At 47.2% G+C, this 13,629-nt stretch overlaps 1 protein-coding gene across 1 annotated transcript in view; it reads right to left on the minus strand.

The window, feature by feature from the left end:
- The window catches only part of fat4 (FAT atypical cadherin 4), a gene marked incomplete at its 5' end in the record, with an annotated part of 99,489 nt that extends 86,978 nt beyond the window's left edge, over nucleotides 1–12,511 (minus strand). Inside the window, one exon of the mRNA XM_079229074.1 lies at nucleotides 7,403–12,511. Within this exon, the coding sequence (XP_079085200.1) occupies nucleotides 7,403–12,511 (5,109 nt within the window). The remainder of the gene's footprint in view (nucleotides 1–7,402) is intronic.
- Between the last annotated feature and the right edge of the window lie 1,118 nt (nucleotides 12,512–13,629).

The following is a 13,629-nucleotide window of genomic DNA, read 5'->3' on the forward strand; positions in this document are numbered from 1 at the left end:
AAGACAATTCAGTTTGCCACAGAAGACAATGAGGCGAGGCGAGGAGATGTATATCTCAAAGGTAATTTTGTGCACTTTTACTTTAGTTTACTTTTACACGATCTAACAACATCTATATTTTTACTGATTCCAGGCTGTGTATTGAACATGGGACAGAAATGTGTCTGCAGCAGCAAAACTGGGATTGCATGTCTGGTCAGATACATGATCTCCTTCACCGAATCTTTTGATCCAATAGGTCCTCATTTGAACCAAATGAGGACCATTTAACATTATTTAACATAATTCCATGAAGCAAAGTCCTTGTAACTGCTGGTTGAGAGAGAACTTCCAGTCTGGGGCTTGTGATCTCCACATATTTCTGGTTACATTGTTACGCTTGTTACATTATGAGGTTACATTGTGACGTTGTTGCGTTACATTGTTGTGTTATTATGTTACGTTGTTAAATTACATTGTTACGTTGCATTGTTACGTTACGTTGTTACATTTGTACTTATGTAGTTACATTGTTACGTTATGTTGTTACATTTTACTTACGTAATTACGTTGTTGCATTACATTGTTACATTACGTTGTTAAGTTACGTTGTTACATTTGTACTTATGTAGTTACATTGTTACGTTATGTTGTTACATTTTACTTACGTAATTACGTTGTTGCATTACATTGTTACATTACGTTGTTAAGTTACGTTGTTACATTTGTACTTATGTAGTTACATTGTTACGTTATGTTGCTACATTTTACTTACGTAATTACGTTGTTACACTACATTGTTACATTACGTTGTTAAGTTACGTAGTTACATTTGTACTTATGTAGTTACATTGTTTCGTTATGTTGCTACATTTTACTTACGTAATTACGTTGTTACACTACATTGTTACATTACGTTGTTAAGTTACGTAGTTACATTTGTACTTATGTAGATTGTTACGTTAGGTTGTTTTTCCGTTGTTACATTTTACTTACGTAGCTACATTGTTGCGTTACGTTATTGCATTACGTTGTTGCATTACATTGTTACGTTGTTACGTTACGCTGTTACGTTGCGCTCTTACGTTATCAATTTAACACAAACTATTATCTTTTTTTCTAACCTCAACCAGTTTTCTTGCCTAAACCGTAGCAGTCCTTTCACATCGTTAACCACGCGGCATTGAGCATTTCTGCAAGCGTAATACAAGGCTGTTATGAAAGGTAGTTATGAAACATTGACATTCATTCATTGAGTATCCAGTGGTTTCTAGAAAAGTACAATGCAAAGAAATCTGGCGACTGGGTTGTATTTGCTCTTTAATTAACTAGTCATAAAAACATTATTTTAAATAAGTAATCACAAATTAAGGTATCCAAATAAATATAATTTGAAAGAGCTGACAAAAACCTGCAACAGTACCCAGCCTGGTCCAGGTCAGTTACACACAATGAAGGCTTCTATCAAATGAGCAAGCAGCACAACGTCATGATGTTGAGAAACGATGTCATGGATGATGAATGTGACGCCTCAGTCACTTGAGCAGGTAACCAGCCGTGTACAAAGATCTTAATCTCTCCTGAAGCTCGGCCCGGTTTGTCAAATACCTGAAACTGACTTAACAGCCATTGTGGCTCGTGGCCAAAAAAAAGTTAGTTTTTGCTCTTTCATTTCTAGCGTGACACTTGGATAAACTTTAAAGAACGCGGCAGAACTATATGACCGCTCTCACGATCTCTCAAGAGTTTGACAACCGTGCACTGTGACACTTTACCAGTCGCTGCTTTCTGATGAGAAAAATAAAAGGCAAAGATGGCGAAATGTGAAACAACTACAGTTCAAACTTTAGAGACTTAAAGCAACGAGAGCTCTATAAAATAAACTTCAACAAGCGGTCTTACGGAACAAAAGAAAGTCAAGAAAGCTTAGTTTGAGTCACAAAGTATCCCAAGGATCTTATTTGACACATAATCATAATAATCAAACTGGAACTGAATCATTCTGACTGTGGCTACCATTCGAAGTCTTCCTGCACTTGAGAGGGAGTTTGAACTTGTGGTCAGTGTGTGTGTGTGTGTGTGTGTGTGTGTGTGTGTGCACGCATTTGGCAACATTTGCTTGCACGCATCTATGCATGAGCGAATGTTTATCCAACTTTTATGGCGATTGTGTCGTAAAAAAACGGACGGCCGCTCTGGGACAACCTGCGCTCACCGGCAGGTTCACCCGGACCGACCACCCACCAGGAGGGCCGAGCAGATGCTCACCTCCTCGATGACCGTTTCGAGAAGAAAAAAAAGGCGTGTCCAGACGGATTACTCCGTGAATTATTACCCCGGTCACGGCCGGACTAGACTGTTACCACCCTTTCTCAAGCACATGTGCACACTTACTGAGACACACACATACACAAACAAATCCCAATTAGACCATGAATTACAATACACAAGGAGGCAGTTTGTTCTGCATCATTCCTCATCCAGTTGTTGTAAAATGTCCCTTGTGAGGAACATGAAATGTTAATGCTGGCTTGTGTATGAGTCAAAGTCAAAGCGTTTCTTTTTTTTGTTCAGTTTCATTGGACGAAAAGCAGTAAATGCTGCACAGGGGGATATCAGTGTCTCTGTTCGTCCTTTCTCTGGGAACTGTAGTCATCAATATTTCAATTTGTATAAATACTCTCACACACACACACACACACACACACACACACACACACACACACGCACAGACACAACACAAAAACCAGCATCCGTATCGTATTGTCCGGCCGTTCATGACCTTCTCCTTCCTGCCTCGTTGACCTGGCTGGCGTTTCATCTCGCCCTGCCCTCCATCTTCTCGAAAACTCCATTACCGCCTCTTGATGTCCTAATCTAATCTTCCCTTCATGTCGGAGGACGTTCAGCATCACACAAACACGGGGAGAGCAAAAGAGGCAATGAAAGAAGGACAGAAAGAAAAACAGACTTTGAAGTTTGCCGACGACGAGTTTTATGAATCAGACGGATCCACAACACAGAGAGAGACACAAACAGAGTCGCACAGGCACAGAGCAGGCAGGCAGACACAAAATAGACACAAAGACAGAGAGATATACAACTTAATGAAGAGGAGAGTGGATATATCAGAGCTGAGGCCATGCAGAGCAACACTTATTTATATATCTGCCTTGGCCATCATGCATTCCCTGACTGTGAGGTCCAAAAATCTCAGGACAAGCTACAAGCTACAGGCTACAAACTACAGGCTACAGGCTACAGGCTACAGGCTACAAGCTACAGGCTACATGCTACAGGTTACAAGCTACAGGCTAGGCTACAAGCTACAAGCTACAGTCTACAGGGTACAGCCTACCGGCTACGGGCGACATGCTACTACAAGCTACAGGCTACAAGCTACAAGATACATGCTACAAGCTACAGGCTAAAAGCTACAGGCTATGGGTTACAAGCAACCGGCTATGGGCTACAGGCTACTACAAGTTACAGGCTATAAGCTACAGGCTACGGGCAACAGGCTATAAGCTACAGGCTGCCGGCTACAGGCTACAAGCTACCGGCTACGGGCTACAGGCTATAAGCTACAGGCTACCGGCTACAAGCTACAGGGTACCGGCTACAAGCTACAGGCTACATGCTTCATGCTATGGGCTACAGGCTACAGGCTAGCGGCTACAGGTTACAAGCTACAGGCTACAGGCTACAGGACCCTCCTAAAAAACGTCTCCCTCCACCCCTCCTTTTTCCTTCATTCCCACAACTCCCAATAACACCGCCTGACATGTCCAGAACCCTCCCAACTCTCTTCTTTCTTCAATCTCACAAAATAGCCCTTCCGTACGTCCCTCACTGGTGATGGGAGGGGAGGAAAGCTGGCTGACAGGGGCATCCATACACACTCCTAAATCTGCCAGGGCAAGACGCTGGCACAGACAAAAAAAATAACAAAATGCCTCCCGGTCAGCGGCCGGGGCAGCGCAACACTTTATCTGCGAAAGCAAAACAAAGGAAGGCCTGTTGAACACTCCGACTGTGTTTACTTTCTGGGGAGAACAATGCCTTTAAGAGGAGGGGACGAGGACTGATGTGGCACTTGCGGGCCTCCCGAAAAAACAGCACTTCATTTTTATTCACGTTGAGTTTAAGAAAACATTTGTAGCAGTCTGGTCTGGAGGGGCTGAAGGGATTCATTGTGAGGGGGCAGATGAAAGGAGAGAGTAGACAAGAGACAGATACGTTTTTTCTATTTGTTCTCTGTGATTTCTTTTGTTTCCCTGATTAGATTTATTCATTTAAAGGAGTGCACCAAAGATGTAAGGATGAACAACTCACAGACACTGTGATAGCGTTAAAGCACTTTCTTTATGGTCTTATTTTACTTTAAAGGGACCATAATTTACTAAATGAACATCATGCTGTATTAAAGAAAATACTGAGACCATAAATCTAATGTTTACAATGTTTACTGAGGGAATACATCAAGAGAGAAGTAGAGTCATTTCCTATAGACTTCTATACAACCAGAGGAGTTGCCACCTGGTGGTCAGAGAGAGAATGCAGCCTTAAAGCACATTGGCTTCACTTTTCAGAACCCGAAGTTGCTGCCTGGTTTTCAGAAGGAAACACAGGTTTTACATTACAGCCATTACATTGAATTGTGTTGGTCGCAAATGAAGAACACCAGCAACAAACATATTGTGAACTGTGTGACATAATGGTGCTGCTATTTAGATCCCAAGAGAAAAAAAGTCCTCTATCTGCCTTCTGGCTTAAACATTTGTCTTGTCTGCTTTGTCTTTCTAGTAACATCCCCAACTAAAGATCATTCTTCCTGGAAATAAACGTATGAACATTTAAAAAAAGGGTAATTGCTTTCCAGCTGATTACACTTTTGCTCATTGCCTAATCAGTGATGTGCAGGTGTTTTGTCTTCAGCAGCTGATGGGAAACACCGGCTGTCACACCACTGATTACGTAGAGGCCAAAAAGTGGAATAGAATGTTGAGTTATGGGGGAAAAAGGTTCCAACTCCAAACACTGCAGGATGTGATGAATCAAACCTTGGAGTGAAATAATACAAAAAACATCCTCCTGAACTCTTATGAATGGAATCTGGATTCACACAACAATGGATTATTTTTCTGCCAAGAGATTTTCTCTCAGCTTCGTTAATTGCATCAGCTATTAAGAGGAAGAAACACAAAGATTTCTGGGTGATGAAGTCATTTTCATAACATTCCAAGCTAACACTTAGAAGCTGCTGGAGTAAGAATTTGAAAACACTGGCTGGCTAAAAGAAATGCCCACAGCACACATGACCCAGATGTGAGACAAAAGTCCCATCAGTCATGCAATGACAGATCGAATCAACAATCACTGACAATGAAACTCTCTAAGATGCCAAGAAGGTTCAGGAAAAAGAAGAAAAAAACTCTTTCCACTGCAGGGCCCAGAGTTGTTTAAGATCATGACCGTCGATAACGCATGTCCAGCCAAATTCTCTTTGTTTGAGTATTTCCAAAACATCACACATGGTGCAAAAGGAGAGGAAGAAAATGCCAGCTTTCCCTCATGCATGCAATCAATGGGGAGAATGGGAAATGGAGAATGTGAAAGGGTCACAACCCCAGGGGTGGAAATAATCCCCCAGTTGCTACCGGGTATCTGGTGTATAAACACTGCACTGGAAAAACATTAGTCTAAGTCTGAAGGTTTACACTATTGTACCACACAGTCCTTTGAGATCCCGTTGACAGAGGGGATACAAATAGGACGAATGTGACCTGTGCAATTTTTGCTAATAAAAACGCCGGCCGTAAAGAGTGTTGCATTTCAGCACAAAAACCGGCCCACATTTCCAAAATGTGGACGGTAATTTGAATTCCTCCAAGTTATTAGATCTCACGCTTCTCAAACTGTAGACTCAGCCAGGTGGTATGGTAAAGTCATCTCTCCTCGGGGTGAGAAAGTTCAAGCTTAGCATGAAACCAATCTAGAGTTTAATGTTTGGAGCACTGGTGCGCTGTATATTCTCTCATTAGCCCGACAGTAGACTCTGCAGGAAAGCAGATTGCCATCTTCGCTGCAGGCGAACATTTGATATTCCCATTTGGTCCGAGCAAAAAAACTTTAAGTTAACTTAGCTAACACGATTTTGCCAAGTAATCCTTGATTTCAATAATGTGTTGAGTTTGTCTCCAAATAACTGATTGCTGTATTAGATTTCAGCTTCAGTGGCTAAGAAGGCATCAATAACAACTGTCAAAGACATTCCGCTGACTTTTTTGTTTGTTTTAAACGCAGTAACACAAAACACATTTCTTAAGAAAAGAAGAAGCTTACACCTTTTTGTTTTTGCTCTGGGAAGTCAATTTTATATGCAGCGTGTGTGCCACCAAGCCTGTAATAATATGGCATTTCAAGTCCCGGTTAAAATTTCCAAAACATATATATATAGACTCACATTTGTTTTTCATTTCACAGACGGCCTTAGCCACCCAAATGTGGGTTTAGGGTTCCTGCATTACACTTCAGAGAATGTAACTCCCTCTTTCTGGAGGGAAAGCCTGAAAAAGGTGCATCGCATAATGCAAACTCGGTGGACAGCTTAAATTTCCCTCACTCTGACCTCGGCGTCTTTTCACAGAGTCTTAAGAGGTCACCCAATTTTAATGGTCACTTATTGCCTGTGGAGCAGTTCCCTGTGGTATAAAACGGTACCCCAAGACCACCCCAGTGCCAAAACAGCCTCGGGCTCAAGGGCTCAGAGTAATACTGGCAATGATGATGCATACCTGCACAGGAAGACCTTATGAATTACTCTCCAACTGAAGAAACTGGGGAAACCATCAAGGAGCCTCAAACCTGAAACAGCAGCCTTGAATGATTTACGTCCACGAGTGGGGAAATTAAAAAGTGATCCTTTTTTATTTTTTTTATTGTGCAGTTCACAATAGCAGGAGAGCAGCTCGTGCAGAAGACATGCAACACTCATTTCTCATTTTCAAGACTGCTTCAATAGGAGAAGAGGCACATTTAAGATAAATTGTTATGGCTTGTATGTTGTTGGAAACGGGAACAATAAAGTTATCTTGCCAAAAAAGGCCTTCATACTCATGTCCAAGAAAACTAGGATTTTAATTTAATTCAATGCAGAGCCGTGCATAAAAAAGTAATCTAATTAATGCACAGACACATGCAATAGGTGGCTCTGTTTTATGTGTGACTTGGACAGCCTTACTCCCCTTTTTTTCCCCTCCAGTCCAAACCTTGATCTCATTATACTTATTCCATCCAAATGTCTCTTACTACTGCCAGTGTGTGAGTTCATGCCCTCTCCCTGCCAAACAGATCAAATAGACTAAGTACAATGTGGCTTTCCAGTACCTTCAGAGAATAGAAAAGTCAGCAGTGTACTCACCTCAGCACGCTGTGTTCTGGGCTGGCTGGCCTCCGTCTCGATGGCGTACACGTCCACCAGGTAGAGGTCGGAGCCTTGTTCTCGGTCCAGCTCCGCAGCCGTCTGTATCACTCCAGTGTGCCGGCCGATGGTGAAAAGGCGTCCCACGGCTTTTCCGCCACTGCGAACCGCCACGATGAAATACTCCACTTTGGTCGCTGAGCCCCGCGGGCTGGAGGCCCCCAGAGAGATGACGTTGGTGCCCGGCGGCTGGCCCTCTTTGAGGATGGTGATGTACTTCGGCTGGGCGAAAACAGGCCCGTCCAACCCTTGGAGGATGATGGTGAGCTCAGTCCTGGAGGTCTTGCGGCTGCTGCCGTGGTCGGTGGCGGACACGCTGAGCGTGTACATGAGTCGGGACTGGACCAGCTGGGAGGCCAGGCGGATATCTCCGCTGTATCTGTCCATGATGAAAGTGTCAGAGTCCCCTTCCACGAGCTCGTACTCCACTTCTCCGTTTGAACCCTCGTCGGGGTCAAAGGCCAACACCGTTGTGAGGATGGAGCCGATGACTATGTTGGGCTCAGCCACGAGTGCATTCTGGGACATGAAAGTGGGGATATTATCATTCAGGTCTGTGACCCAGATCGTGACATTTTTCAGGGCAAAGCGGCGGAATTCAACCGGGACGGCCTGGTCAGTGGCTTTGACCGTCAGCTCGAACAGATTAGAAAACTCCCTGTCGATTTCCTTGCTGGTGTATATGAGCCCGGTGCTTGAATCAATGCTGAAGTGGCCTCCCCGGGGAAGCTGTTGAACAATGGAGTACTCCAGCTCCCCGTTTATATCTGCATCTGTGTCGTGGGCCGTGATGGTCATGACTGAAGCTGAGAGGGGAAGATTTTCGGGGATGGATTTGAAAATGTCCCCAGGGGTAAATATGGGAGGGTTGTCGTTAAAATCCCTGACGTGAATGAGCACGGGGACGGACGAGGAGCGGGGCGGTCTGCCGTTGTCCTTTGCGGTGATGTTGAGTTTGTAAAGTGACTGAGTTTCAAAGTCCAGCTTTTTCACCAAAAAGATGCTGCCGGTGTTGGGGCTGATGCTGAACGTGCCGTGGTTGTTTGTGGCTGTGATGCTGTACGTTGTGTCCGCGTTGGGACCGGAATCTGCGTCCGTGGCGGTCACCGAGGCCACCAGCTCCCCGATCCTCATGTTCTCCAGGACGTCCACAGACACGGAGGACTTAGGGAAGGAGGGGGAGTTGTCGTTTTCATCCAGGATGCCGATGCTCAGCATGCAGGAGGAGGACAGTGGCACGGCTCCAGCATCAACAGCTATGATTTTTAACGAGTAGGAGGATGTAGATTCATAGTCCAGCTTTCCGACTAATGTAACTTGTCCGGAGCCGCTATCAATAGTGAACTGTCCTTCCTCGTTTCCCTCGGAGATGTGATAATGAACCAGCCCATTTTTGTTCTCATCCACATCGGAGGCGGAGACCCGCAGCAGCTGAGTCATGTTCTGAGCCGACTCCGAGATGGAGGCCTGGTAAATGTCTTTTGTGAATTTAGGAGGGTTGTCGTTGATGTCTTGAATGTAAACCTGCACTTTGGCCTGGTCTCTGAGGGGCATGGGGAGACCCTGGTCCGACGAGACGACCACGAAGCTGAACGCGGCGGCGCCTCTTTGTCTCACGAGCGTCTCGCGATCAAACTGCAGCGTGCTGGTCAACTCCCCCGTGATGGCGTTCAGCTCAAAGTTGGGCTGCGGAGTCTCAAACGTGTATCTCACCTCGCTGTTGGGGCCAAAGTCTTTATCCTCGGCAAAAACGTGGCCGGCCAGCGAGCCCCTCTTCTGCTCTTCCTCAAAGTGAAACACGTAATTGGTGCTGTTGAAGAGGGGGCGGTTGTCGTTTACGTCATCGAGAATCACGCTGACATTGACGGTGGAGCTCAGCGGCTCCACAGCCCGGTCTTTGGCCACGACGACTAAGTTATATCGGTCTTGTATCTCTCGGTCCAGCTCTGCTTTGATGTACAGCTGCCCGTCTGGAAAAATGCCAAACACATCGGCGGTGTTGCCACCGGCGATGTCATACATAATCTCCCCGTTGAGACCGGAGTCTTTGTCGGTGGCCTCCACTTTGAAAAAGCGGCTGTTGACGGGCTCAGACTCCAGGATGATGACCTCGTACGAAAGCTGGTCGAACACCGGCGAGTTGTCGTTGACGTCGTAGACGCTGACGATGAGGACGAGGCTGGAGGTGTGCTGGGGGACGCCCATGTCCGAAGCGATGACCTCGACCTCGTAGGAGCTCGTGGTGACCTCCAGCGGCCCGGTCAGCGTGATGAGGCCGTGCTTCTCGTGGATGTGAAACAGGCCCTTGGGGTTTTGCCGGAGGCCGTAAACCACCATGCCGTTGGTGCCTTCGTCGGGATCCGACGCTTTGGCCTGGAAGATGACGTGGCCTGTGCTCCAGTTTTCCACCGCGCTCACATGCTCCACGGCGTGAATAAAGTGGGGGGCGTTGTCATTTAAGTCCTTCACCGTGATGTTCACCAAGGCCTCTCCGGTGATCTCCCCTGCTCTCGCTACGACCTTCAGCTGATAGAAGCCCCGCTCCTCTCGGTCTATCTGGCTCGACGCTGTGATCTGACCTGCGCTGTTCACCGAAAAAAGACCCCTCTGGTCGCCTGAGGTGATGAGATATGAAATGTTTGTGTTCAAATCGACAGTAGTGGCCGACACGGTCCCTATGGCTGTCCCGGTGCCAACATTTTCAAACATGACAAAGCTGTACACTTCCTGGCTGAAGACTGGGGGGTTATCCTGTGTGTCGATGACGGTCACAGTCACTATGGCCTGTGTGTGTGAGCGCAGGCCGCCACCATCTGCCGCTGTCACCTGCAGCTGGTAAGCGGTCTTCTCCTCTCTATCCAGGGGCACGAGTGTGGTAATTCTCCCCGTGTTGCTATTAATGCGGAATTTGGAAGCATCTCCAGCTGTAATTATATATTTGAGTGTGCCATTTCGACCCAAATCGGGGTCTGTGGCTGAAACGGCGGTTACGTAAGAGCCCGAGGGCTCGTTCTCTTTCACGTTGGCAAAATACTGCACCGGGTAGAAAACCGGCCTGTTGTCATTAATATCCTTCAGGGTGATGTTGACTTTCCCTACAGAGTGCAGAGGGGGGCTGCCTGCGTCTGCTGCCTGGATGTGAAGCAAGAAGGAGGCCTGCTCCTCCCTGTCTAGCTCTGCAGCTGTGCTTAATCGCCCCGACACGGCGTCCAGGCGAAACAGCTCCTGGACGCCAGCCGGAGTCTCCGCGTCAAACGAGAACCGGACGGTGCCGTTGGCCCCGACGTCGCCGTCCAGGGCCGACAGCACCAGCAGCTCGGTGCCGGCAGGAGCGTGCTCCACCAGCGAGACGTGGTACGTGCTCTGAGTGAACGTGGGCACTTGATCGTTCACGTCGGTGATGTTCACAATCAGCTTAGTGTAGGACAACTTGGGCTGCAGCCCCTGGTCTTTGGCACTGATGTTGAGCACAATTTCAGAGGCTATCTCCCGATCCAGCAGAGCGGAGCTGGTTACCAGACCGCTGTTTTCACTGATGGAGAACCAGCCCAAAGCATTTCCAGACACCAGGGAGTAGCGCAGGTTGGCGTTCTGCCCAGAGTCCCCGTCGGTTGCAGAAACCCCTTTAATGTAGCTGCCTTTTGGTATGTCCTCGCTGATATCCACCCTGTACAGCATTTGCTGGAATATGGGCGGGTGATCGTTGATGTCGTTCACAAATATCACCAAGCTGGCGAAGGAGGACCTGGCGACAGGTGTGCCATTGTCGGACACCGACACGGTCAGGTTGTACGAGGAAATCCTCTCCCTGTCCAGCACGCTGGCCACTTTGATCAGACTCAAATTGGGCACCGGCGAGGTGTGCACCTCAAAGTGCCTCTGCTCGTTGCCCCCTAAAATGGAAACGGATATGTTGCCGTTGGCCGCGGGGGAGTCCGAATCCGACACGGTGAGCAGAGCCACGACCGTGCCGATCTGGGCGTTCTCGTCCACGGAGGCGAACTTCGAGGTCGTGGGGAAATACCTGAACTTCACCACGGGGTCGTTGTCGTTCACGTCTAAAAGCTTGACGGTGGCTTCCGTTCTGCCGGACAGAGCCGGCACGCCGTTGTCCACCGCGTGAATAGTCAGGGAGTACTCTCTCTTGCTCTCAAAATCCAAACCCTCTTTTATAACAACAGTGCCGGCTTTGGGGTCAATTTGGAAAGGCGTGCCCTCGTCTAGAAAGTACCTGATCTCGCCGTTGGCCCCCTCGTCCTGATCGGACGCTGTGATCTGCAGAACGCTGGAGCCCACCGCTGCATCCTCAAAAACACTGTTCTGGTATTGATCTCGGTCAAACAGAGGGGGGTTGTCATTTATGTCTTGAATAGTGACGTTTACTTGCAGGTAGCCAAACTTTTTGGGGTCTCCTTTGTCCTCCACTTCCACCAGCAGCTGGTAGAAAGGAGTGACTTCTCTGTCCAAGCCCCCGGTGGAGACAAGGTGCAAGAAAGCCCCCTCTCCACTAGGATTGACTGTAATATCCAGGCGGAACTTCCTCTGCTCGTTGCCTTTCACTATCCTGTACGTGGTGTGATCCACTCCGTTACTCCCGATGTCAGAGTCCGTGGCGGTGTCCAGGATCACCTGCCGGCCGCTGCTCGCGTCCTCCTTGAAGGAAACGACGATCGACGCGTCCGGAAACACCGGGGAGTTGTCGTTGATATCCAAAACCACGATCCGGACCTCGGTCGGGTACGTGGGCTGGCTGGACAGCACCACGACGTTGATGACATCACTCTGCAAGAGCTCCCTGTCAATCACCGCGGAGGTGTAAATGACTCCGCTGGTGCCGTTGATGGCGAAAAGTTTGTGGCTCTCGCTGAAGCGGTACGAGAAGCTGGGCTTGGTCTCGATCGTGCCCACGTAGGTGCCGACGGGCTGCTCCTCCAGGACCTGGAACTCTTGGCGGACCTGGCTGGATGCGGAGTGCCGCGACAGGGTCCACAGCGCCAGGAGGATCAAGTGAAGCCGGCCAGAGCCCCTACCTCTACCTGTGAGCGCCATGGTCAGTTAGCCGGTCCAGCTCTCCTCAGACTGAGTCCATGCCTGTGATGCATCCACTTCACTCACTGGAGCATTTGTATTCCAGCAAAGGGAGAGAAAGAGAAAAGAGAAAAGAAAAGCAGCGTCTCTTTCCACAAAGTGTCCCAAAGTACTCCACAAGTGCGCTTCTTTCTTTATCCCGCAACAATCCTCCTCGGATGGAGAGAGTGGTTCCTGCAGATCTGGAAAGTTTCAATTCAACTCCGCAGCAACAACATCAACACACGCAAAAAACAAAAAAAGAAGCAGGAAAACTGGCAATCCTTTGGAAGATATTAAAAAAAAAACTTCCGCGCTCCTGGAAGATGCGTGGGAGAAAGAAAACAAAATATTGATATTAAAAGGCATACAAAATAATAATAAAAAAGTGTATCCAAAGTGAGCGCGCGGCGTGGAGAGCGAACCGTTACGCACCGTCCCGTGGAATAACGGCGCTTCAGTCATATTGCGCTCAGGAGCCCCTGTGAGTTGGGACAAAGCTGGAGTTCCTCAAACTCCCTCCCATCGCTGATCCCATTGGATGGCGGTGCTGCTGCGCCCGCCCACCGCCTCCACCCTCCCCTCCCCATTGTGCTCAGTGTGGCGGTGGATGTCAATCAAAAGAGACAGGTAACGATGCCCAGAGCGCTCCTAATTACACATAACAGACTAATGTGTGTTAAAACGCTCTCAGCAGGCTCAGGGTTAAGGATGTTGTTTCATTCAGAAAACCTACAGATATATTTTTAACTCAAGGAATACTAGGAGGTGATCTGTTGACATTAAATGTGTGAAGTTGCTTTGAAATCAAATTTGAGTAGCAAAAAATAATGTTTTGAATGTTATTTGTACTATGAGGAAACCATAAACATGTGCTCAATGTGGTCTCCTCAGTTGTTTTGGAGCCAAATTATATTACAATATATATATATATATATATATATATATATATATATATATATATATATATATATATATATATATATATATGTTTAAGTAGGTGTCTAATAAAGCTCAGTGTTTAGTGCAATTTCCAGATTTCCTCATACCATTGAGATATTTGCATATAATGGAAGTGGCAGGACGCTTCATTTATTGGT

This window comes from Taurulus bubalis, assembly GCF_910589615.1.
Source record: "Taurulus bubalis genome assembly, chromosome: 13".
Lineage (NCBI taxonomy): Eukaryota > Metazoa > Chordata > Actinopteri > Perciformes > Cottidae > Taurulus > Taurulus bubalis.